The sequence below is a fragment of the Alligator mississippiensis genome, chromosome 3 (genome assembly GCF_030867095.1).
Source record: "Alligator mississippiensis isolate rAllMis1 chromosome 3, rAllMis1, whole genome shotgun sequence".
NCBI lineage: Eukaryota > Metazoa > Chordata > Crocodylia > Alligatoridae > Alligator > Alligator mississippiensis.
The window spans coordinates 91372557-91399983 of record NC_081826.1 but is presented as its reverse complement, the minus strand read 5'-3'; the positions used below and the strand labels follow the sequence as shown (position 1 = coordinate 91399983).

The 27427-nt window shown below is 41.6% G+C and overlaps 1 protein-coding gene across 6 annotated transcripts in view; it reads left to right on the top strand.

Annotated features, from left to right (window-relative positions):
- DLGAP1 (DLG associated protein 1) overlaps positions 1-27427 on the top strand; it is a 735970-nt gene that overhangs the window by 475860 nt on the left and 232683 nt on the right. For all 6 annotated transcript variants that reach the window (XM_059724196.1, XM_059724192.1, XM_059724194.1 and 3 more), the window contains one exon: positions 21071-22096. In XM_059724196.1, the coding sequence (XP_059580179.1) occupies positions 21143-22096 (954 nt within the window). In that variant the 5' untranslated portion in view covers positions 21071-21142. The remainder of the gene's footprint in view (positions 1-21070; positions 22097-27427) is intronic.

Here is a 27427-nt window from a genome sequence, read left to right as displayed (position 1 = left end):
CCAGAGTCCCGCAGCTGTGGATACTGGTATGCCTTCTGGTGCTGGAAGCCAGCTGGGTCCTGGCAGACATGGGATGCAATTGCAGTGTCAAGTCCCAGGGACACATAGAGCTCTTGGGGCTGGGAGCTTCCATGATCTAGCCTCGGGGGTGCATAAAACCCCCAAAGCTGGGGGATCATGGCTGTCACAATATTTCAGGAGTGCGTGAAACCCATGTGGCTAGGAGATCACAGCAGCTGTGATCCCTCAGCCTCAGGGGCATGTGAAACCTCAAGGGCTGGGGAACTGTGGCTTCCCTGATCTCCAAGCTTTGGTGGTTTCACCTATCCCTGAGGCTGGGAGATCACGGGAGCCATGATCCCCCAGTCCCTGCAGTTGCACATACCCCTGAGACTGAGAGTTCACAGCAGCTGTGATCTCCCAGCCCCCTGAGGTGCATGGGGCTCCCCTGCAGCGGGGAGACCCTCAACTGAGGAGACTCTCAGCCCTGGGAGCTTGCTTCTTACTGATGCAAGGGGAGTCTGATCCTTGTATCGGGCTCCCCCTGCACTGACAATAAGGCACAGTGGGATCTAATGCACAATCTCACAATCATACCTCCTGCCTTGTACATGTGGCATGGCAGGAGGTGTGATTTTGTGGATCAGGCATTAGATCCTATCACACTTTTATCTGCATGGGTAAAGGGGCTCTATTTAATATATTTTCCATTCTGCTTCTCCATCCCTATTTCTTTGGCTGTCCCTCAAAACATGAAAGCTCATGGAACTATTCCTGAATGTATTCTGTATCTACTTTTTACTACGATGGTTATTATTCCTTATTAACTTTAGCATTAGCAGTGTGGTAGGCACTCTCCAGACAGATATACAATATAGGAACTCAATGGCATTTTGCGCCCATCCTCCAGCTGTGCCGATTACTCTTCAGCATGTAGAGCTAAGTACACAATATATAAATGCATAATCGCTTTGGAATGTGAGAATATTAAGTATCCTTCAGTAATAACATGCTCATTTATCATTTTTATAGTATCACAACAATTTGCCATGCAATTCTAGAAAAAATGTAGTCAGTGACTGAGACTACACTCCTTAAATTATATTTGCCTTGTAAATATGTCCAAGTAGTACAACTCAGAAGCCTAGGCTGAGGCTAGGCTCTATCTTTTTCTTCCAAGAGCCAAAGCTTCAGATGTAACTATCTGTGACCTCATTAATTTGATGAAAGATCAGTCCCAGACCGTACAAATAAAAATCAATCAATCAAGTACACAAATAATTTTGACTATACACACATTATAGAGGGGGTCTGTTCAGTCCTGGATAGCTGATTGTTTGCGTATTCATTTTTTTCTGAGCTAAGCAATATTAGCCAAACATTCCTATGTTCTTAATTTTGTCAAATTGCCATAGGCGGCAGAAGGCCAGGGCTAATGGGGCTCAGTCCCCACAAATGCAGGGCAGTGGATAGGGCCACAGGGCAGTCTGGCCACGGGCTCCAGGTGGCTGCAGCAGATGTGGGGAGGGACACGCATATAGCCAGGATCACAGCCCAGCATGTGGATCACTGTCTGCCCAGCACGGCAGGCAAGTGTCAGTCGATTCTGTGAAGGGGAAGGGGGTGGCAGGGGAAGCAGTTCAGTGCCACTGCAGTGAGGGAGGGAGTGGGGCACAGGTAGGGACCAGGGCAGGGGCTGGGGTGAGTGGGGCCCAGGCTGGGCTGGATGATGGGACAATCAGAGCCCAGGTGACTCATCTAGAGATGCTGGGGGCTCCCACCTCTGTGCACATCCCTACTACTACTGGGCTGAGCCACACCCCCTTCCTTCCCAGCAGCAAGACACACATGGCATTGCACTGCTCCTAGGGCCGCTTAAACGGGGAGCAAATCCCAGAATGCAGCAGCAGCCACCTTTGCCCCACACACAGATTGGGGGGGAACATGCCCCCCAGACCTCCCCTGGGATGAGCACAGTGGTAGGAGCCCCCCACACTCCTGAACGAGCTGTCCAGGTTCTGATTGACCTGCAACCCAGCCCAGTGAGGGCCCCACTCCCCCCCAACCCCTGCTCCTGCCTGTGTCCCTCTCCCTCCTTCACCATGGGGTCCTTGATCTGCCCCTCTCCCTTGATCTCCCCTTCCCCCCATAGACTTACCTGCTGGAGGGGGCATGCTCAGCCCCCCCCAAATATTATTTTCTCTCTCTGCCTATGCAAATTGCACAAATATTTTTTGGCCAATAACTTATTCAATGAATTTTCCTTTTTTGACTTCACTAGCAGTTTCTGATTTTTTTCATACCTATTTCTTATTCTAAAGTATTTATATTTCTATGAATATTTTTTAGATTATTTGCAAATACTTCCTTTGAAGTATTTAGAATCTAATACTGGATCTTTGTTAATTTTCATCTGCCCTGTGGTTTAATAGTATTCCCTGATATGTACCTGGATAAGTATAATCCTTAAAATCAGGTTCTTATTGTCAATGCATGATTTCAGGATTAGTGCTTGCTTAAAATGTTGCTTGTTTAAGATTATCCATTCCCACATGCATCCTAGCCATTGAACAAATTCACTGAAATATCAGTGAAAATTAAACACAAAAGTTTCATGAACAAGTTGAAGTAAATTATAGGTTTTTTCTGGAAAAAATATTGTAGAAATATTGAGGTATTTAACCAGATTTTAATTTTTTTCAATTAGCATCATTTAAAAAAAAATCAAAATTGTTATTGTAAAAGGAATTTCTTTTTAAGAGCTTTTAAATTATTTTATCTCAAATATTTTGTCTCAAATCATGATTGTGGTTCCATAGTTAAGATGGAGTTGAACTGAGCTTTGACCTTAAAGCAGGGTTTCATGCATTTTGCTGTAGAGTATAAACTACACTTACTCTTGAATACAAAAACACTTTCAGAGATTTTAGAAATAAATCAGTTAGGTAATTAAAATTAATTTGAAAAACGTGTTCTCAAAGAAAATTGTCATCTGTGATTTAGGGTATTTTTGTCCCAAATAATCTTAATAACAACACAACTGAATCTTTTCCTGTGTACTTAGATATCACTGAACTCCTATGCATTAGCTACATTTAAATAATTTCTATTAACTAATGGCCATTTTTTCAATTCCTCTTTATAACTTCTTCAGCAAAGGTGGACAAATAATGTTGTCCTTCATACAATTCCATGAATTAATTTCTTCGATAATGGCTGTCAACTTCTGTTGTTCTCAATGACAGTAAGATTAAAGTCATCCTTAGCAAAGATCCTTTCCTTCAAAATGCAGAGCCCTTTTCCCATTCTCAGTGGGAGCCATTCTGCTCCCAAGGGCAGGTATAGTTAAGACAATAAAAAAGCATTTACCCCACCCTATAACAACATCAGACAGGGAAATATTACAAAAAATTTCCTCTGTGGGAATAAAAACATTAGTTTGTACTAATCGTAAATATATGGTTGTTGCATGGCATCAGAGAAAGTTAAGGTTGTCTGAGTTCCTTAATTGTGCCATTCCATACCTTTAAAATATGTTTAATTCTTTAATATTTATTCTTATATTTGCTTTATACTGCTTGATTTGGAAATGATTGCAACAGCCCTATTATGTTTTAGCTTTAAATCGCTAATATTTATTCAATACCGACTCCAGTTTTCCATAATTCTTTCTTTCTTTTGTTCTTTCTTTCTTTGTTTCTTTCTTTCATCTGGAAGTATTTTAAAGGTGTTAAATTTGTAAAGTATGGAACAAATAAACCAAGCAAGGGCAAATCTCAACAGTTCATTAAAACGAATGAAAAATTCCTTCATAAATTAAAGATGTTTAAATTCCTTAAAATAAAATTATTTGTTTAACTTTTATGACACATTTGCCTGTACCACTGCCTGCCTTTAAAAATCCTGGCTGAAATCTTCTTTATATGGGTCACATGAATCCCAAGACATTTTTTTAAACATCTGAAAAAAAGAAGAGGTGTGGAAATTAGCTGAGGGAAATGCCAGGCCCTTTCTGACCTTGAGGTGTAGATGCAAGTGAAATGAACTGAGCGTTAATTATTTTGACTCTTGGTACTTTCAGAATGCTCACCCACTGATTGGAGAATATAAAGCGGGAGCACAGAAGTGGCAGGAGTATGTATACCACTTTAAACCCCTTCCAGGCTGCCTTGCAGCCTGATATGGTTGGTGACTCTTATGTAGGGGCAATTCTCCAATTTCTTTTTCTCAAGGGCTGAACACAGAAGCAGTAGTCACTAGAACACTTTCTTGGCTGTGTATCATTACCCTCCAGATATCTTGCAGCTAGGTCTGTTAGGGTATTTTAAGCAACTCTTAGAAGATACTCTCAAAGGGCTGGCCCCACTCTTAGGGTGACTGGGCTTCCTTTTACCCACTACAGAAATCTAATCTGGATTTCCCAGATTTGTAAGGAGGTGCATTAACTCCTTAGGCAGCCCTCTTCCTTATACATTCCAAATTGGGCAGAGTCCAGCAGTGGAAGTGGAGAGGGGAAGAGTTTCTTAATCCAGCAGTTCTTCCACATGCCCTTGGCCTCAAGTTTATGCCATGGAGTATGTAGTATTTCTGGGCAGAGGCTAACCAGACCTTGTACCAGCTCCAGGTATGGACTATGGACCCATCAGGTCTTCAGGGACAGGGTCCTCATTCTTATGGGCACCAGGTTTGGCTCCAATGTGACAACACATGATTCTGAGTACAGGATGACCTATGGAGGGTTGCTTCCACCTTTTCTGTTAACCAACCAGGGTTTGTCTGAATGAGGAAGCCTTATTTGGCCTACCCTCTGGGTAGCAAATTATTGTAAACATCCAAATTAAGCATTTGGAATGGGAATTTGAAGAACCTTTTAACTGCTGATCAGGGAAATGCTCCCAAGCTCAAAGGATGTGGGGGAAGGGTCTTAATGACAGGGGTCCAAGTAGACAAAGTTCCCTAGAGAGCTGAACAATTGGATTTTGCACTTTATTTGACTAAATTGTGACTAAACCTTGTGCAGAAGTACAGCCATATATAAATATCAAGAAACAATTCGCAGGGTTTGGTTTATTTTTGAGGGAAAGTTACAGAGGGATTATGATAAGCAATTCTGTTTAAGAGCTTCAAAACATCATGAAATCAATTGGTATTTTCCAGATCTAGCTGACAATTCTATCTTGTCCCCAATATGACAGTACACTGAGTATGATGGTACAGCATGGCAGGAATTTAACACATTGACCGTACCCCCACTTGCAATGGAAAATAGTTCCATCAATTATTACAGATTATAATGATTACAGATTCTGGAGGACCCAAATCCCAGACATGGGAATTGTATTTTGAAGGTGTTTTTAAATAGGTTAAAAAATCTGAAACAAAAGAGAGTGTTGTAGTTCTGGCTAATGGCTGAAAACTGCTCAGGACTTTCCAAGTATTATTTACTGGAAAATCTAAGAGGCTTTATAATGGTCATAATCTTTTGACCATTTACCAGTGTGCATACACTAACTGCTGGTAAATGGTAGTTCCAAAAAAAGTTTGTGAAATTTCATTTATTCCATTATTTCTTATTCAAATTGGAACTTTATGAATGTTGTTACTGATCCTGCACTTTCTGTTCCTACTTTGATTCCATAGCCAAAGTAAGGATATGTGAAAAAGCACCAGATGGCCAAAAGCGATATAATCTTGGCTTTCAGAGTGTTGTTGATGAATCTTTCTGCTTCATGTTTCTGGGATTTAAATTCAATTGGCATTCTTACTTTGACAAAGTTACGCCAATGTGATGCTCAGTCCCCCATAAAGCTTGTCAGAAGACTGCCACAATATAGCAATAGGCAACGGGTAAGGGAATCTGAACTTTACCTATTATCTCATTGACTTTTTTTTTTTAAAGCAGGGATAGATGAATGAATTTCAGACTATGTACAAAAAATGGGAGTCCCATTAGAAGTGCATGGGTATAGAAGGAATAGTTACTGCAACTGTGAGATTTGTTATCTATCGTGCTAGTGTCTAAAAAGTATGTCTGACGTATGTTTTAGACACCAGGATATCAATGTTTATTTAAATTTTATTTGCAGACTAATGGTTCCTGGTGATATGCTTAATACCTAACTAGCAGTAGCCGCAGTGGGCATCAGTAGGCCTCACCACTGTATTAGAATGACTAAGAAGATAAGAGAGACTCTGTATTGTTAGAATACAATGTAGTAACATTTTACTATGAAGACTGATGGTTAAACACTGACCTGCAAGTCACATGGATGCAGCAAGTGGTTTGGTCTTCAATGGGTAATTCCAAGATGTGCCCAAAAGTGGTCAGAGGGATTGCTTACAATGAGTCATTGCAAAAGAAAATCATATTTCTGCAGTGTTTTTCTATATGAGTGGCCATCACTATTTGGTGTATCAGTTTTAGGATAAGCAGGTCCACTCTGGAGTGACAGTATGGAAGGGGTATAGACTATTAACATGCAGCCTTCCTAGTGGCCTTTGTAGGGCTGTCCCCTGGGGCATGGAGCTAATTCTTGCTTCTAGCTTACTGTTCAAAGAAATGTTCAGTCAGGCAGGGCATTAGCCATTGAAGATGTCCTGAAGTAAGAGGAGAAAAGGTCCCCGCTCCATCACTATAACTGATCAACTCAGCAGTGGTATAAAGATCAGCATCAACAAGAGTAGGAAAGTGTGCCTGAATTTTGTTCAGACATTAATAGTCATCCCTATCCAAGTCCACTGCTTATCCAGAAGTATTTTTTAACAAGGTTTCAGTTTAGAGTGGGCTGAAGAAAGAAATTGAGTTTATCATCTTGGCTCTCTTTCACTTATAATAGGGGCAGCTGCATTTGCAGCAATATTAGGTATGGGAGTTGATGAAACACCATCTCTTGGGTTGTGGCAGGGAAGGTGTTTCTCTTCTTGCATTTGGCCAAACAAAAGGAGCTAGTAGGCCAAGATAAAACGCCATGATTAATTATACTGTCCACCCTGTTTCGGAAACCCCTCCATCCCAATGGCAATCAAGATCTGCATACACAGTACTGCATATCATGTGAAAAAAAGGGCATCTAACAAGTATAGGGGAGCATAGCTTCCCCAGTTTGGCTACCTTCCTGAATTATTAGTAAGGAAAGAACTTGCTGTGAGGTCAGCTGACCCATCTGTTCTAGGGTAGATGAATCCCACTATCTGTTGGTAGCAAAGGGGTCAAAGAAGTCTTTGAGGTAATAAAGGCCACAACCAACTTCTGCACTTCTCCATAATATTAGTCTGCACTTATCAGAGATGCTTCCCAACAGTTTCTCAAGGAATTTCCAGACAAACAGAAAGGGAAATTAGTAAATATGCTGCCCAGAAAGCAGGGTAGTGCAGTGATTGGATTTGCAAATATTGGGAACATCCTGACAAGCTCATGTGTTGGGGTACACATTTCCTGTTGTACAAATAGCACATATTTGTGCCACTGCTATTTGTCCCAGGGTATACTCTGGCACATGACAAATTGACCCATGTGGGATAGGGGAGGCTGGAGCCAGCACCTGTGCTGATCCCAGCAGCCTTACCTGGGGTCTGGGGGACTCCCAGGGAAGCAGTGACACTGAGCTGGCTGCTTAAAGTCTAGCAGGAGCTCTGGCTGGCCAGGCTCTATTTCTAGCTGTGCGCACTGCTTCTTTGTGTGTGTCACAGGCCAGCTGGGCACTGTGAGTGTATCAATTTTGGATCGAGGAGGCAAAGTTGGGAGTGGAATAAAGGCAAATTTATTATAGCTTACACACACACAACAGTTAACAGAAAGATAAATGCGATAAGCAGATAAGGCAATATAAAAGAGCTAATAGTAAAATAATAACCACAGATAATAATAACAGATAGATAGATAGAGAAATCTGTCACAGGCCAACTGGGCACTGCGAGGGTATTAGCCACACTGGGCTGTTCAAAACAACAAATAGACAGACATGGGTTGGCAACTTATCGATAGTCCCTCAATGCCAGGTGCGCGCCAAGTGGTTCCAGCAAAGTCAGGCGTCCCTGAAGATCGACGCTGTCAGAGGGCTTACTGGGGAAGGGCCCTTGCTCAGGATCCGATCCTCACTCACACCGGGAGTCCGGGGTCCAGGCGTGGGACAGAAATAACCGTTCTGTTCCCTCCTTCCTGCTGGTTACCTGATGCATGTGTTTTTTATACCTAGTTTTATGCTAATCTGTTGGCCTCAGGGCCACTCACAATGTTGCCCTATAGCTGTTACCCTATGGGATTGAAAGGTGTCAAAATCATCACAAAAGGTTACTACCCAGACTCAGGTTTATCTAATAAGCAAATTATGATGCAGCACATTTAGGTTTGAAATTGACATTGCTCCGCCTAAATCCCAACCCCTTTTAGGCTTCAGTTGAATATGCTTTCTTGGGATACCTCTTCCTGGAATGTGTTTGGGTGTGCCTAGCAGTTAGATCTAGGTTTTATCGCTAAGGCTGAACCCTGAGCAAAAAACCATTAGGCCAGCTAATCTCACAGCTACAGCTTTGCCTCTGGGGCCCAGTCAGTTCCATGAAGAGTTAATTTATCAGTTTGGTTAAACTTATGACAGACAAGTTACATTTGCAAACTTACAAGCTTATATTAACTAATATTACCTATTTAGGCAAAATACCAAATGCCTCCAAGAAGCACACATTATTGCTTATTAATCCCTCTGGTTCTGGCTGTCACAGTGTGCTGTGCCACTTTTTCTAATGGTGGGTTTTTTTGACACCAGGATCTCCCAGTGTCAAAAATACCAGCTGCGCTGCAGATTAGCAGTGTGGCAAATGAGTGCAAGTGAGGGCTGTGTGAAGCTTCGGGTGCTGATTCGATTTGGAGGAGATTTGTCCTGATTTGGTGGCCAAATCTCTGAATCCAAATTGAATCAAGGGACCATTTAAAAGGTCTGAATTGAGTCAAAGCTCTCCAAATCAATTCAGAAAAGATTCAGAGAGCTTCAGCAATTCAGGCAGTCCCCATCTGCTGCAGCAGGGAGCTGGACCCAGACTTCAAGCTGGTAAGTAGGGGGTAGGGGAGGGGGGGGCTAGTGGAGAGGGGAGGGGACCATGCGGGGACCCCCACCAGGCCCCATCCCCTGCCTGCTCCCCCAGCCCCTCTGAGTACCCCCCGACCCCTGCCTGCTCCCCCAGCCCCCACCCCTATGGTTGCCCTGCCTGCCCCAGCTCCCAGCCCTTTAAAAAAAGCCCCACTTACCAGGTGCTGCCAGGTGGGGGGTTAATCCCCGCTGCCCCTCACTGACCCATGGTGCATGGGGGGGCTCTGCCATGAGCCCCCAACCCGCTGTCCTAGCCCCCCCCATGGCTGCCCTGTCCACCCCAGCTCCAGCCCTTTAAGAAAAAAAAACAACACCCCCCTGGACTCACTGGTTGCTGCAGTGACCCCAGGACTTTTGGGGACTTGTGCAGAGCCTCCCACACAGCGCCGGGGCAATGCGGGGCAGCAAAGATCACCCCCCTGCCAGGCAGCACCCAGTGAGTCTGAGCTTTTTTTGTTTTGTTTTTTTCAAAGAGCCGGGAGCTGGGGCAGCCAGGGCGGCCATTGAAAGCGAGCGGGGGATGGGGCCTGTGTGATTAGATAGTCAGCTGATTTGGCAGCAGCTGAATCTCCGTATCCGATTCAGCTGAATCGATTCAGGACAATGATTCGAATCACCAAATCAAATCCCTGTCCCCCAAATCAGCTGAATCCGAATCCGAAGTGAATACCAGCCACTTCACATGGGCCTAGTGCACATGCACCACGTGGTTTGAGGCAATGGAAATTGCACATGCACACTCATCGGGACATACCCAGTAAGTATACTTTCCCAAAGCTGTTTAGAGAGGACCAAATACTGCTGCCTGGGATAAGGTGAAATTATTTCTTACAAGACTTCAGTCAACCAACAATTAAGTAGCCAAGGAGGGTCAGAGTGGATACCTAAACTAATTACTGGTCACCTGACTGTTTGTAATGAATTCTGATACAATAGGAGGATTAAGAAAGAATCTGATATAAAGTATCATGTAATCTAACGTACTGCTTAGCTATAAGCTTCAAAACAATGCTGCCTAGTAAGGCAGTTTGCCTCCATGTCTTAAAATGAAGTGAGCGCCACACAGTCCATCTCATGGCATGGATGACAGGAATAAGTTGGGACTCCATGTTCCTGACAGAGTCCTTGGGCAATTCACTTACCTATCCTCCACATTCATTACCTGGGGTCCAGTTAAATTCCACACTTGCTGAATACTTCAGGGAAGAACTTCTCTGTCTAATAGATTTTAAAAAGCTGTGTCCTCTGTGCTTATTCATACTCTGGAATGTGTATCCCATGGATTCCATGTCCACACCAAGCATGACTTTATAGAAGCTGATTTTGAAGGAACATCCTAAAACTCCAGTTCTGAATTAAGTAGAAGTGTTTCCTACCTATTCCAACAGCTGTCTTTGCTGCTAACTGAACTGATGTGTACAAAATGATTGGAAAAAGTCCTTCATGTTGTCCTTGGATTAGTACCCAAACATCTTTAAATCAGAAAGTGTTCGACCTTTGATGTAAATGAAACTTTCTCCAGTGTATATCTCTTACTTGCTTTTCCTACTGCCATATTGGAAAAAGTGTGGTCAGGGCAGATAACTGGTCAGAACTAAATTTGACAAATTCTACATACTTAATTCTACATATTTCTACAGACTACAATCCAAACTAGATCCAAAAATGGTGCAGCTGTGAATCATATAATGTTGGTTTATGCTCCATGCAGGTGTTGAACCATCTTTACTGCTATAAAATATTTCCTAATTACTACAGTTCTCCGTACATGACATCTTAGTACATGACATCTTTACCATTTGAATCAAATGCTCCTTTTGGTAAAGATGACCATTTGATTTATAGTCAGGATTTGAGAACATCAAGATACTTGACTTTCACAAGAACATTATTTTACATTATACATACTGTACATAGTTTTATGTTGCCTTTTATTAATATAGCAAGAATCTTCAACAATTCAGAGGTTAATAAGATATATGAAATGATTCCTTTCATATCTCTGTATGTACTTCGTCATTTAACGATTTTTATTTTCTATATTGTGACTATGCATCCATGTTCAAAAGACTTTCACTGCTGTTGAGATATATTAGGCATACCTAAATTCCTGCCGCTGTTGATAATGCAAGAGATTCCTCCTCTATGTGATCTTATGCAAGCAGTTTGTCACTCAAATGCTGTGAGCTCAACAGAAAATAATATTAATGCTCCATTCCCTGTCTTCTTCCTGGAAAGTAATATCAGATAATTTGTGCTGGTACAGACAGTAAAAGATCTCTAGAGCCCCAACCAAAAGCAGGAGCTCTGTAATTACTTAAGGAGTTGATAAACTACATGGGACAGCCCATCTGGATAGAATGGGCTGTCCCATTCTATGGACAGCCCATTCATTCATGTAAATTCTACATGAATGAATGAAAAAAGAAATTCATGTAGAATTTCTTTTTTCTTTCCCCACTTGCCTCTCCCTGCCCCCTCCAAAGAATCACTCTGGAAATTTTGTGTAAACACCATTAGCAGAATGCTAAAGCACGTTGTTCAGCATTCAAAACCAGGAATAACAAAATTAGTTTTAAACTTAAAGTATATACATAATTTTATAGTCATGACTGGATCCAGAATCTTGAAAAGAAGGTGGTGGGGATAGCAATGAGTGCTGCAAGAGTGGCCGCACTCCTGCTTCCAGCCTTCCTTCCCCCACCAGGGAGCAGAAGACTGGACCTTTTATTAAATCTCCAAATCAGGTAAGAATTGCCCCCCAAAACTCCTTGCTCTTGACACCTCTTCTCTTCCCCACCATGTTCTCCATTTCCCCACTCCTCTGCCCACCATTGCTGCTATCATTAGCTGACCAGGTGGGTGGGGGGAACTACAGAGCTGCTTCTGGCCCTACTTCAGCTTGACTGCATGTGGAGATGGGCTCAGCCTGCTCCCAGGCTGGAGGGAAACACCCAGGGGGACTGGGGAGGTAGAGGGAATCTGCCCACCAACACTGCAGCTGCTGCTGTTTGGCTGCATGTTGCAGCATGCCCTGCCCCCCCCCAACCACGTTGGAGCAGGACAGGAATGGCTCTGAAGCTCCTCCTGCACCTGGATCTGCTGGATACAGTGACAGCAGCTGGGGAAGAAGGAGAGGGGACTTGCCACTGAGCATGGAAGGGAAGAAAAATTCTTACCTGCTTTGGGGATTTTAAAAAGTCCTTGGCTGCTGCTCCCATGGCAGTGTGGTTTGAAAGGAGGGGGAACACTACTCCACTGCACCTCTGGATCCATCCCCATATATAGTCTTTATATATAATTCACATATTATTTCCCAAATGATTCAATTTAATATACTTTCCAATCCATACTCTCTCACACATACATGCATATCTAGGTGTGGGTACAATAGTATATACATTATGTGCTTAATATATATTGTAATGCTTAGCTAGACACTTTTCTGTGTCAAAACCAGAAGGTAAGTGATTCTTTCTTCAGATATGAGAATACAAAATGACAGTTGTGAAACTGTGAGAGAACCCACCATGGATGCTATGTAAAATATGTTGCATTTTCCCTTGGGAGACAAATTGTAACCACAGAAAATGCATGAGTACAAGCAAGCTTAGTGCTAGGGACCTACCAAATTCGCAATTTCTCAGATTTGGTGGATTCTGCAAAATCCGGCATTGCCTGCAAAATCTGGTCAATACCTGTGGAATCTGTAAAATCTGCAGGGAAAAAAAAAGAACTTACCAAGCACTGCAGCAGCTCGGCAGGGCAGGAAAGAGGCGATAGGGAGGGGATGCTGCCAGCAAGATGACTACCACCCCTACCCCTTGCCAGTGATTGGCTGCAAGGATTGCCTGCCATGTGTCCCCACGCCTATCCAATTGGTGGTGAGGGGGGGTGTCTGTGTGGCAGATAGCCCTTGCAGCCAATCAGCCGTGAGGTGCGGGGACACATGGCTGCCCAGGCCCATGTGCTGCCCACAAACTCAGGGGGCAGCCCCCATAAATTAGGTTGGCCCCTACTTATTGCACAATATATCATTACTGATCTTACTGAATCAGACTTAAGAACACACAATTGATCCTTAAAGTGTTTAAATGAGGTAAATAGAACATGCATGGCAGGTTATCAGTTTGCCATTTTTACGTGTAATTCCTTAAATTTGTAACTGATTGAATCCCAGATTTATACTTGCATTCCCAATAACTGCACACCTAATGTGATTAAAAATCAGTCTCAATATGTCAAATGTCATAGAAACATCTCACTGCTGCATGTTTTCCAGACTTTATAATGGTATTTAGGTATGACTCATAGATTAATTATGTGTTAGTTTCCTGCAGTGATACCATCTTAGTAACACTCTCAGTGAAGAATTTGCTTGTTCTTAGCTATAGAAAAGAAAATAGTGCCAGCAGCAGGTCCAGTGCTCAATTTAGAGCTCCAAAATCACCAATTTAGGTGAGAATAGGGGTCCTGTTTGTTAACCTTAGACTTCATACTGTTTCCATTAAATTCATCTGATGCAATGGATCATTTGTGATCACATTCTAGGATATGTAAATTTGTATTTCCCTTCAAGACAGGCATCTGTTAGATACCAGGATGTGATAATGCTCAGAGGAAAAAGAGACAAACACAAAATCATTTAATTTTGTTTTTTTTAATACCATATTTTCTTGCATATAGCATACCCTGGAATATAATATATACCTTTTTTTTTAAAGGTAGAAGAAAGAAAAAACAAGAGTTTTCCAGAGTTCTGGCTGCACAGAGCAGGGACAGAGCCTTATCTTCAGCTAACTCACCTTTTAATTTCCTCCTTAACTAAAGCTGTCCAGGACTGGTCTCCATGGGTAGATCTATTATTTTGAAAAGACCTAAAGCATCTCCAAGGCTATGAAATAGGAGGGAGATCAGTAGCAGCTAGCAGACATCAAAATTGCCATGAGAAAGGTTAGCTTAATTAGTGGAACATCAAGACCATTCAAAGGAAGAGACCATCACTAACACCTCTGGAGTAAAGAACAAAGAGCCACTAAGTCAGTTGACTTCCTTCAGATGCTTTAATAATAATGTATCAGCTTCTGCACTGTAGCGCAGGAATCAAAGTAAGGTCCTTCTGTTCCAGGCAGAAATTCAGCTTCCCTGCTTAATGCATGCACCCAAACTTTTGGGGGAAATGTGTGTTGTGTGTGAGAATATATCATATTCCGCTACCCTAATTAAATTACCCTGTTGTTTTCTCTGTTGGTTTTCGGCACTACCATCAATTCCAAGATACTTCTCAGAGATCTTCCACAGTGTAATTACTTCTTTTTCAAGTTACACTTACATATTGATCTGTCTGTAAAACTGGAAAAAGTGTGCACTCCTGCCCAGAACAGTTCCCTTGATGATTCTGTTTCTGCTGTTCAAAGCTAGAAATATATTTTAGACATGATTTGCCTGCCTGATCTGACTGCCTGGCATAGATGCAAAATCCACAAATACTTTAAGATTTTGACCCAAGGTGTCTTAGCTTCAACATATGCTAAACAGATTTGGAAAATTAATGAGGGATTTTGTTTTCCTTTTGATGGACCCTAGACAAGCCTAATAGAGTATATGATTATATTTTTACACATGCACCCTGTTCTTTATTTATTGAGCTTCATTACTGCATTGTAACATCATAACACTGACATTATTAAAGCCAACAGAAAGGCTGCACAGAATAATTGGTTGTGAAATATCAAGGTTGGGAAGATCAGTGATCTCCATTGCAAGGAGCAAATGGCAGTTTTATTCCCTTTCCAAATACAACTATTTGGGCTACATACAGACAGTCAGAAAGCCCAAAGCCCACACAGACAGGCAAAAAGCCCCTGTTCAATCTTTGCAGGTTAGTTTAAGCTACTTAGATTGAACTGATAAGCAACTGAATAGACATTCACTTTTGATTCCAGAAATGCAGCCATATGTTTGCGATGGCCCAGGCCAGAAGCCAGGGGATGCTAGAGCATGCCTCTCTGCTCTGCTGGATCAGACAGCTTGGGCCTGGGAAGTGTGTGTGTGTGTGGGGGGGGGGGGAGTTGTGGGGAAGGTGCAAAGCACCCTGCAATGCTGGGGGACTGTAAGTTAATTTGAATCTGGGGGGGTTCTGGCACAGAAGTTCAATAAACCAATTTAACCTAAATTAGTTAAGTCTGATACTGCGTCCATCCAGGTTTATCTTAAATGATTTTTGGCCATTTGGAAAGTGGTTTATGTGCACTGAACTTCTGTTGTATTGCACATTTGAACCAGTTACACATACACACACTACAGAGTTTTTTATTATGCACTTGACACTATTGTTACATAATTAAATCATTAAATGCAGAGAGAGGTTATCAGTGTTTGCTTTGTATAGCATAATGTTGACATAATAGAAGTTTCTATCCATTATGAAATATTTATAAGATGATAATGAATACAAGCTGTTTTGAATATTTTATTCAGTATGTCTTCATGGCATTCTCTAAAATATGAGAAATGTAACTTTGCAAACTTTAAGATAAAGTGGAAGAGGCATCACTAATTTTTTTAAAAAGTTTTGTTTTCCACACACATTAAAACACAACACATATTGTTAGCAATAAGTATGAATGGATTTTCACACTCATTTTTTGAGACATACTTAAAACAATGGTGGCAAACTAATGTGAATTCTGAATGAATTAGCCTTCCCCAAGCCTAACAAAATAATGTGTTATCTCATCTATCACCAAGCTATCAAGTGCTTTTGTTCTTTTGGTCACAGAGCTGCTATTTCTGTTGTTTATAAACATGTAATTTATTCAGCAATTATCCTGCATTATTTTATGAGTGATTAAATGTTCTTCATTTGGCCAGGAAACAACAATATAGTGAAAACTCAATTTTCCTCCTCTCAGCTACTCATGACACAGTCAAATTTCCTACTCACTGTTAATGACTGAAAAAATTCTTGACAGGTTTGTCCTATTCTTTGATGGAAATTATATATAATCTTTTAAAATCTATTTCTGATTCGATGGATGATGATGGGAGGATGTAGTTAGATACATTCTTGCTACTTACAAGTACTCTCTAAATCAACTTAATATACTAAAGGAAACAAGTGTACTTTTTTATTGTGCAGGAGGACTTCCTATGAAATATTTAATAAAACTACTATAGATCTTGTAGAGTAGGAAAAGTACATCACTTACTATATTTAATGAAGTGCATGTTATTGCACTAACTTAGCCTGATGTTTTTGTGTTTTGTTATAGCTCCCTTTCAGTAGCAGCAGCAGAATAGTTAAAGTACAGTGGTGTATATTCTTGTTAATTAGATAAGGATATATAATTTATATATATAATTTGATATATACCAGTAACAAAATGATGTCCATTTCTCAGCAAATGTTACTGTCGTTACTATTTTGAAACAGAGGGAACATTGTAAGGGTCTTTAATTATATAGAATACATTTCTGGAAATCAGGGGCATATACAGAGCAGGGGCAGTGGTATAGTCAAACCCCTGTTTTGAACTACTCTTTGGGAGTAGCAGCCAGGGACTTTTTCTAAGTCCCAAAACAGGGAGGAATCCACCCCTTTTGCCCCCTCCACCCTGCTTTCCCTTCTGTTTAGTGACACATCCCCTCTCTTCCCTTCCCATCCCCCTCCTCTGCTTGCCACTGCTGTTGTCCCCAGCTGACCTGGCAGACAAAGGGGTGGGGAAGCTCTAGAAGTGTTCCTACCCTACTCTGGCCAGGCTGCATGGGGAGCTGGACTCAGCCAGGAATAGCAGCAGTGGCAGCCAGGTTCGTCCTCCCTATCTGGTCCCCCAGGCAGAGAGGAGCAACCAGGAGCAGGCCCAAATACAGAAAAACTGACCTGCTGCTGCCACCTCTGCCATGCTACTGTTTGCAGCTAAGCACATCTACCCATGCAACTACTTGCTACAGACCTGACTGTAGAGAGACAGGAGTGGCCAGGATGGGCGGGGGGAGGGGAAGCATATTGGCAGGTTTCTCTGTACTCAGAGGTATAATGGGAGGAGGGAAGGGAGATAGGAGGATTGGGAAAGGGAGGTCCAGGCAAACATGGAGGCTAAAGGTGATAGTGCCAAAAGCAGGAGAGAAGAGCAGATTCTTTCCTGCCTCATGGATCTAAATCAGACCTCCAGCTGCTGCTCCCATGGTATGGTCTGCCCACCCTGGTGGGCAGTGAAGAGAAGCTGGGAACAGAGAGTGGAGCCATTCCTACAGTGCTGGTCACTAATCCTGCATCTTCCTTATAAAGGTCCTAGATCCACCTATGCTGGCAAGTCTTTGGGCCTTTGCCCATTCTGTTCATTCTGTAGCTTTTAATACTATTGTTCACTCCATTCAGCATTATTCTCTGTTTTCCCTTGGCATTCATGGGACTCCTGTTTCTGGTTCTCCTACCAATCTTGCATCTTCAACACTTGAGATAGTTGTTTCTTCTGCTTCTTCCTATCTCCCTCTCTCTGTTCATCCTGCAAGATTTGAACCTAAACTGCCTCCTTTTCTTTATCTTCCCCATAACCCTGTGTGATCTTATTCCTTGCAGATTTACCTCTTTAATGTTGTCAACAAGGAAATCATCATGTGGAGTTTATTGGCACTTAGATATTTGTTAATCATTATATAATTTCCCCATTTTCTCCTTTTCCTCTGACAGGTCTTCTGTACTTTGACAACTCAGACTTAATAGAGATATAAAATTGTTTTTTATCTTTCCTTCTAACTCTCTCCACCAGCCCATTTGCCATCCAAACTCACAAACTTGGAATTTTCTCTTCTTTTGACCTCCATATTCAGGCCTTCTGGCTGTGTCTTCCTCCAGAACATATTGAAGTGTTTTACCTTTTCTCCCTGTCCTGATATCTACCCCTTTTTCATGTACCACTTTTTTATTCTCTTGATCATTAAGACATCTCTCCTCCATCCTTCTTAACACCCACATTACCTTCTTCTCCAATCTGTCCAAAACATTGCTTGTAAAATTATTCTCCTCTACCATCCATCAAATGACATCACACTCTTTTAAGCCATCCACCTTGCACAGTATTCAGTTGTCTTCAAGATCCCACACAGCTCTGCCCCAGCCTACATATTTGCCTGAAACAATGCTCCTTTTTCTCCCCACGACCACTTCACCTTACCAGTGGTACCAGCCTGTATATGTCATTCATATCCTTCACCCACCATATCTCCATTACTCTCTTCCTGTTCAGGCCCTATCAACTTTGTGAACTATCATCCCCCTCAGCTCTCATTCTAACCCCTCATTTACAAATTCACTTCCACAATAACCTCAAATTATGAGTTCAATTACAAAAATATAAATAGCTAATTCCCTCAACCAACTTTTTTGCTGTGCCCTGTCTTCTTTACATCTTTTGGATGGTAAAATATTTGGGATGGAGGTGGTAGCTCTTTGTCTTTCATGGCACACTTGTATTTTGCTATCATTAAAATCAGTTTAATAATTATGTAATCCTAAATTCTGTGATATTATTAGAAAAGGATTTTCATCTAAATGATATAACGTTTTCATAAATTTTAGAGTGCAAAGCCATATTGAAGATATTTGAGAGCAGAAGAGACATGTTTGGTCGTCAAGTGCGTTTTTGCAAGATTGTTTTTAATGGTATATACATCATTAAGTCACATTATAAATGACTCAAGTAAGGGAGTTTCACTTGGGAGATTCAACAATTGCCACAGTTTAATAAAGCGGGGATGCAGAGGAGTTGGTAAAGCTGTAAAATATTATTTGGATCTCCAGATAATGTAAGTCAGTGGTGTCCACCCCCTTTAAGTAGGAGATCAGGTTTAACATTTAAAAGCAATCCAAAATCTACCCTACACCATTGCCACCCTGCTCCCCACAGCAGGTAACTGTAGGGAGGGAAGGGGGGGGCAGAGATCGAGGCAGAGGGTGAAAAAATTATTTGGAGGCATGCCTCCACAGCAGCTAAGTCCCACCTGGCTGGGGCCCTACTCAACCTACCTCTGCTCCTGCCTCTGCGGCACTATCCCTCACCGTGGGGGACTCAGTGTAGCCCCTGCACTTTCCCTCCCGCATAGACTGACCTGCTGGACTGGGACGCATGCACGTGGGCACTCAGCCCCCCCACCCCAGCCTTGGATAGACTCCAAGATACTCCATGATCTACTGGTGGATTAAGATCCACTAGTTGGTGACCACTGGTGTAAGTGATCACTTTCAGGCTTTTAAAAAAGCTTCAGGCCATGTCCATATTTGAGCAAATCAGTGAGCCCATCTTGTTTGAATATTTCAAATGCCATTTGTGATATTTTGAAATCTCCTTTTAGCATTGAAGGCCTCCTGATAAAGAACATTTCCTGCATTGCAGGAAGCTAGTGTGGGAGAATGAAATGTAGGCTATCCATGCTGACTCTGTAGAATATTGAAAAACTGCTTTGGCTTCCTAGGGGTTGAGAGAAAATACTAAATATGTTCTGCTTAAATACAAAACAGGTTTTTGAAATGCTGACAGGTATTTAATGTTGTTTCCGAAAGTGTTTTCATGGCTGATTTTCTAGTAGGTTTAATTTCTACAAATCATTAAAATATGAGCACTTATCTGAAAGAAATACCTTAGTAATACAACTGCAGTACCAGTTGCTATGCAAGCCTCTCCACACTTCCAAGGAAACCTCAGACTGAAATAATGTTCCAAGAGGTACAACACATAATAGTCCCCATGAAAATAGCATAGCTGAGTGAGTCCTATTTCAGTTATTTTGAAGCTGCAAAGAGATTGTATTACTCCCTAAGTCCTCTCTATACATTAACTCCCTACATTAAATTCCATTCAAATATTTTTGGAACATTAGCAATTCATACATTAGTAGTCCGGATACTGAAGCAACGTCAAACCTGCTGATCCCTGGTCCACTAAATTTGTCCCTGGTGAAATCTAAATTAAGAGTATCTCTTGTCAGACCCACTGTTACTGCTCTACCTGAGCTAAAGGAAAATTTCTAATTGCCAGTTTGTTATAGCCTGTACCATAAAATGCTAAGAATCACTGTCAGGCCAAACAATTCCAATCCAATGTCAATTTTCAAAGCTATGTGCAAGATTTGGCAATACAAATCCGATTGACATTAGAAGGCACAATGATGCTACAACGCTGCTCAGTGCTTTGGAAATGTATGGGGATAAGTCAGAACAGTCTGTTATCAATGTAAAGATTTTTTTCTGGTAAATAGTAGGAGAAAGTAAATAGATCTGCAATCATCCCAGAGATGCATACTGTAAAACTGTTACAAGTTTGGCTTTGTTCTTCCAGAGTCAGCAAATTTTATTATTTTTCTATTTTCTGTTCTTGATTTCGTAATGTGCTTAGTGTTCTACGAGAAGGAAAAGAAGGTCTCATTCTTGCCCTGAGAATGCTTACAGTCACACAACAAATAAAACACAAAATTCACTTGAAGCCTGATCCAGTGTGCTGTGAAGTCAGTGGAAAAATTCCCGTTGTCTTCATTGTATTAAGTGACCCAGAAAATATTTCTATAAGAGCATGACTTTGTGATTTGAGGTCCACTGAAACAGCTTCCATGAGCACTTGTTTGCAGGATTGAGGTGTGTGGGTCTATAGCACCTTTTTTAATACTGTGCATTATATAGCCATGGTGAACTTTACAGAAGAAAATATTTTTCTTTCTAGTTTTCAGGGGATATAACAGGTTCATTATGCTTTTTGTAATGTGCTAAATTATCTATTATATGATGCTATAAGGCCATGGGTAAAGGAACAAAAAATAGTTAACAGAAGAGGCTGATATGATTTATACCAAAAAAAAAAACCCCCCCAGAAAAAAGGGAATTCATGTTAAAAATATGCATGTTAATACCTATCATAGGTATTATGCATGTTAATACCTGTCATAACGTAATACCTTAAATATGTCACATATTCTGTTGTTTTCCATTCTTTTAGGTATTTCTCTGCAACCTGTCTCTAACATAACTATATGTGTTAGATGCCTTTGGGACTCTCTTTACATCAGCCATGAAAGGATTATCTAGCAGCCGCAGTCATCATCATGGGGTTACCTGTGACCCTACATGTGACAGTCTGCCACATCACCCAGACAGGAAGCCATATTTATTAAATCCAGTGGACCCTCACCCTGCAGATCATCCTTATTATACTCAAAGGAACTCTTTTCAGGCAGAATGCATGGTGCCCTATAATGACCAGCTTGCTAGCAGCACATTTCCTCGGAGGCATTATAGCTCTAACCATGAACTGAAAGATGAGTGTGCTCTTGTTCCCCATGGAACTTCCAATAAAACTAACCGCATCCCTGCCAATCTTTTGGACCAGTTTGAAAGGCAGTTGCCTCTTAATCGAGATGGCTACCATACCTTACAGTACAAACGAACTGCCGTGGAACATCGGAGTGATAGCCCCGGGAGGATCCGCCACTTGGTTCATTCTGTTCAAAAGCTCTTCACAAAGTCTCATTCTCTTGAGGGACCATCTAAGGGAAGTGTCAATGGTGGCAAAGCAAGCCCAGAAGAGACACAGACGATGAGGTATGGGAAGCGTAGCAAGAGTAAAGAAAGGAGACCAGAAGGGAAGCCCAGGTCCAATGCATCTGGGTGGTGGAGTTCAGATGACAATTTGGACAATGATGTTTGTGTTTATCATGGTCCCAGTGGGGTTATGACTATGGGAAGATGCCCTGATCGTTCCTCTTCCCAGTACTTTATGGAAGCCTATAACACTATTAGTGAACATACTGTGAAGTCATCCAGAAGCAATAATGATGTCAAATGCTCTACCTGTGCAAACCTGCCTGTGAATTTGGACTCACAGCTAATGAAGAAAAGCTCTTGGTCCTCTACGCTAACAGTGAGCAGAGCTCGTGAGGTTTACCAGAAAGCTTCAGTTAATATGGATCAAACAGTGATGAAGTCAGAGACATGTCAACAGGAACGGTCTTGTCAATACCTCCAGGTACAGTATTTAGCACTGATTGCTGTTAACTATGCTGTCCCTTGTTGCTGGTGTTCTGGGTCCCCCCATTCTGGTCCTTCAGAGGTAATTTTCTTTCATACTTCTAAAAGGTCATTATACAGAAAAGAGGATAATCAATATAAAAAAAATAAAACTGTATTTCCTTGCTAAAATTCACGGTTTCAAATGAATGCTTCAGGGGAGGAGGCTGATTTTTTATGTGGGAAGAATGAGAGCTTTCTGTGTAATCTTTTGGATTAAAAAGGCAGTCTCAGTGGGGGCACAGAGAACAGGAGGTTGTAGTGTTTGCATTTAGCATTACAATGTCAACGAACAGGATGTTACCAGTATACAAATTCTTTGGTTTCTGTAATTTCAGGATTTGTCTTCATTTACAGCTTCTTTTATTATTCAAGCTTTGAGACCTTTTGAAAACTTTGAGATGTCTTAATTCTCTGTACAGAAGGGAAACAACCTGCTGTCTATTCTTTTTTTGCCATAGAATATAAATCCTTACAAAACAGTTACTATAAAGCGTCCGGATTTGTGTATCTGGCTATTGCTCTTTTTGATGGCATTGATTCAAAAATACCAAATAGAAATGTTGAAATTATTGCTTGTTCTGATTATACACTTTAGGAGTACATCACCTACTCCCTCACAAGCTGTTTGCAGTTAATACAACGTCACTATTTTTCACCAGTATTGTATCTTTAAATGTCAAGAATCAGATGTCTGCTCTTGGAGCTATCATACTGCCGGTGAATGGTTGTGGCAGAAACATGGATCAGAAAATTTTAAAACCGTTTCATTCTTAGAAGAGCGGTGGATAGCTTTTTTGCATTTTAAACAAAGCAGTTATGGCACATCTAAGTGTATGTGTGAGATGGAATAATGTTACCCAGAGAAGAGAGAAGACCATGAGGAAAAAAGAGGTTTGATATAACTCTGTTTTTCTTTAAAATAATGGGACTACTGCCTATTTGTGCCTATTGATTTATTTGCTTATATGTAAAAACATATACAGCAGCCCAGTTTTATAATGTGGATACATTAATGAGGCATTGAGTTTCCACATTTTTCTGTTTCAGTCAGCACCTGGGTAAAGTACAGGATTTGGATGCTTTGGAAAAGTACCCACATTGCTAAATTGAGCTCAGTAAGCATGATAAAATGGTATATAAAATCCTTTAGAATACCAACTTTTGAATTTCTCAGTTTTTAATGCGTAAACAGACATCCATGTTTTCTATTAATTTAGAGCAGAGTGGGGCAAAGGGAATGGGTAAAATGTGTATGGGCAGCATGTATGTACAGATGTACATGTAGAGTGGGGAGGGACTTCAGGCTGGAACAGCAAAGTGTTTCAACTTTTTAAGATTTAATACATTAGATTTCTTGGGTGTCTTTAAAAGACCAGAAGAAATATAAATTTTTGATGTAATGTTTTAGATTAATTTGAACTTTCAGGGTTTCTTTGTTGTTTTTGTTTACTCTTTCAGCTTCCAGGCAGATTTTGATAAAATAGCTGATAATTCAGTTAACAACCAGATGGTTAGGAAAGAGTGAAAAACTGTGCCACCATCAGCTTCAAATGAACACCTCCACGGGGACTTTTAGATAATATTTAATTGACGGGAATTGGTTCTTGAAGAGGAATTAGAGGACATTATTTGTGTCTTAATGAAACTATACCCAACAGTCATGTAGGGCAGAAATTAAAATAACTAAATGTTCTCCTCTAAGTTTGCCATTCTATTTATGTCCAAATTATTGTTTTGTGTTTGTTTTCCTCCACAACCCCTGCCAATTATGTGGATGGTTTTAAAAATATTTAGTGGAATATAATTGTTTCTAAGTTGTTAAACAACAAAGGAAAACCTTAATCAGGCTTTAATTAACATTGAGAATGTTATGAGACAGTTAATGAAGGCTAGTTTAAAGTGTGACACTGGAATAACTGAAGTCTATTTTTCTCTATTAATAATATAGCAAGATCACACATGCACACACACATATGTATAGTACCTGTAAAAACATCATGAATATGTTGGTTCCCTTCATGTATCAATTTCCCTTTGTATATTCCTTACCTTCTTAGACTATAAACAGTTTAGTGCATAGGCATTATCATTATCTTCCCTGGTATATGAATAGTGCAAAGCCTAATGAACCTTGACCCTAATTGTGGTCCTTTTGGTGCTGTTTCAACCTAAATATTTTAAATAATCCAGTATCTGTCTCTCAATAGGATGTAGATATAGTTCAGCTGGCTTTAATTTTCCTGATGAACTTCTGATCCTGTCATAGAAAGCCTGTTTTCCTATGTTGTTAGGACAATTTGCAATGTAATAATTGAAATTCAAGCTAGTTAACTGCAAATTCATGACACTTTTGGACTACTCTGATAATGACTTTGAATAAGGGGATACTTCTTTGTTTGTTTGTTTGTTCATTTTAAATCACTGACCAAATTACTAGATGCTCTGATCACTTGTAATTTAAACTGCTGTTGATGACCCAGCAAATGGACTATGCAATCCTTAGAAGAGCCTATTGTTTTATGCAACCCTTTCTTGTGATATTAATATTGAAAAGATTTTATTGAATAAATGTTGTGTGCAGATATTAAATATTAAATACAAATTCTTTCTCTAAAGCTGAATGGCTGAGTCTGAAATAGGTCATGGCTGAAATTCTGTTGGTACCTGCCTGCTTATTCTAAAGGCCTTTTCACCAGAATATCTGGATGACTTCTAAGAATTTAGAAATGGAAATAACAAACAGGAGTAATCTCACTTTGGTAACTTTAGTATGGTCCCCAGTTGGTGTCTACTAAAATAGAGAAGTTAGAGATGCTATTTTCTCAAGGTTTGGAGTTTTGATTCAGGGCAGAGTTGCTCACCTGTCATACAGTCTTTTCTAATGCTAACAGATGATCCCTGTAGGGAATTCCACTTATCTGAGCTTCAGTGGCAGAAGTGCCAAGCAGTACCCCTCCTATATCCAAACTCTTTTGAACAGTAGCCACAAATTCCCTGTTCTATTTTAGGAGGATGGCTGATAAATCTCTTTTCTTACCTGTTTTTCTCATATGATATAGATTCATAGATTCATAGATGTTAGGGTCGGAAGGCACCTCAATAGATCATCAAGTCCGACCCCCTGCATAAGCAGGAAAGAGTGCTGGGTCTAAATGACCCCAGCTAGATACTCATCTAACCTCCTCTTGAAGACCCCCAGGGTAGGGGAGAGCACCACCTCCCTTGGGAGCCCGTTCCAGACCTTGGCCACTCGAACTGTGAAGAAGTTCTTCCTAATGTCCAGTCTAAATCTGCTCTCTGCTAGCTTGTGGCCATTGTTTCTAGTAACCCCCGGGGGCGCCTTGGTGAATAAATCCTCACCAATTCCCTTCTGTGCCCCCGTGATGAACTTATAGGCAGCCACAAGGTCGCCTCTCAACCTTCTCTTGCGGAGGCTGAAAAGGTCCAGTTTCTCCAGTCTCTCCTCGTAGGGCTTGGTCTGCAGGCCCTTGACCATACGAGTTGCCCTTCGCTGTACCCTCTCCAGGTTATCCGCATCCTTCTTGAAGTGTGGCGCCCAGAATTGCACGTAGTACTCCAACTGCGGTCTGACCAACGCCCTATAGAGGGGAAGTATCACCTCCCTGGACCTATTTGTCATGCATCTGCTGATGCACGATAAAGTGCCATTGGCTTTTCTGATGGCTTCGTCACACTGCCGGCTCATGTTCAACTTGGAGTCCACTAGGACTCCAAGATCCCTTTCCACCTCCGTGCCACCCAGCAGGTCATTCCCTAGGCTGTAGGTGTGCTGGACATTTTTCCTCCCTAGGTGCAGCACTTTGCATTTCTCCTTGTTGAACTGCATCCTGTTGTTTTCTGCCCACTTGTCCAGCCTATCCAGGTCTGCCTGCAGCTGTTCCCTGCCCTCCGGCGTGTCCACTTCTCCCCATAGCTTTGTGTCATCTGCAAACTTGGACAGAGTACATTTCACTCCCACGTCCAAGTCGCTGATGAAGACATTAAAGAGTATCGGTCCAAGGACCGAACCCTGCGGGACCCCACTGCCCACACCCTTCCAGGTCGAGACCGACCCATCCACCACGACTCTTTGGGTGCGACCCTCTAGCCAATTCGCCACCCACCGAACTGTGCAGTCATCCACATCACAGCCTCTTAATTTGTTCACCAGTATGGGGTGGGATACCGTATCGAAGGCCTTCCTGAAGTCCAGGTATACGACATCCACCCCTCCTCCTGTGTCCAGGCGTTTCGTAACCTGGTCATAGAAAGAGACTAGGTTGGTCAGGCACGATCTGCCCGCCACAAACCCATGCTGGTTTCCCCTCAGCATAATTTGCCCTGCCGGGCTCTCACAAATGTGAGCCTTGATAATTTTTTCAAATACTTTACCAAGGATGGAGGTGAGACTGACCGGCCTATAGTTGCCCGGGTCCTCCTTCCTCCCCTTTTTGAAAATGGGGACCACGTTAGCCCTTTTCCAGTCCTCCGGGACTTGGCCCGTGTGCCATGAGCATTCGAATATTCCCGCCAGTGGCTCTGCAATGACGTCGGCCAGTGCCTTCAGCACCCTCGGATGGAGCCCATCCGGGCCTGCTGACTTAAAGGCATCCAGTTCTTCCAAATGACTCTGCACCACCTCAGGATCTACGCATGGAAGTCTGGCGCCTTGCTGCTGCCTCTCTACAACCCCAGTGAGAGGCTTGTCGTGCCCCTCGCTTATATATTTCTTGCCTCCTCCCTTATGTCTTATTTGCCAGTGATGAGTTACAAAGAATTTTTCTCTAGCTATGTCCCCAATTGTAATGATATTTTATGCATTTGGATGCTTCTTACCTCATCACTTTTACAGTAGTAGAACTCAAAATTCATTCTTAACTCTTGTGGCACTTGGGCCTTTAAATCTCACAATATTTTATGGCTGATGTAGATTAAGATCAGTAGATTGTTAGGAATTTTCTGTACTCAGTAATCCTCTGCAACAGCACAGAGAAGGAAATCATACCCCAAGGCTTGCTTCCACGTGAATTTGTGTAGATTAAAATTCTCATCTGCAAGATCAGGGCAAGTTAGAATTATATGATTGCTTCTCTGAAAAGTGACTGTATTTATGTTGGTGGAAGGAAGATGGTGAGTGAGCTGGTAAATTTCTTTATGTCAAGAAAATGTTCAGATTTGTTTCAAGTTTAGGAATAGTCTATAATTTTCTGTCGGAGACAGGTGGGGAAATAGTGAGGATGGTTCTTGATTCATTCTAGATAGTTTCCTATTTCTTGAAAGTGAAATT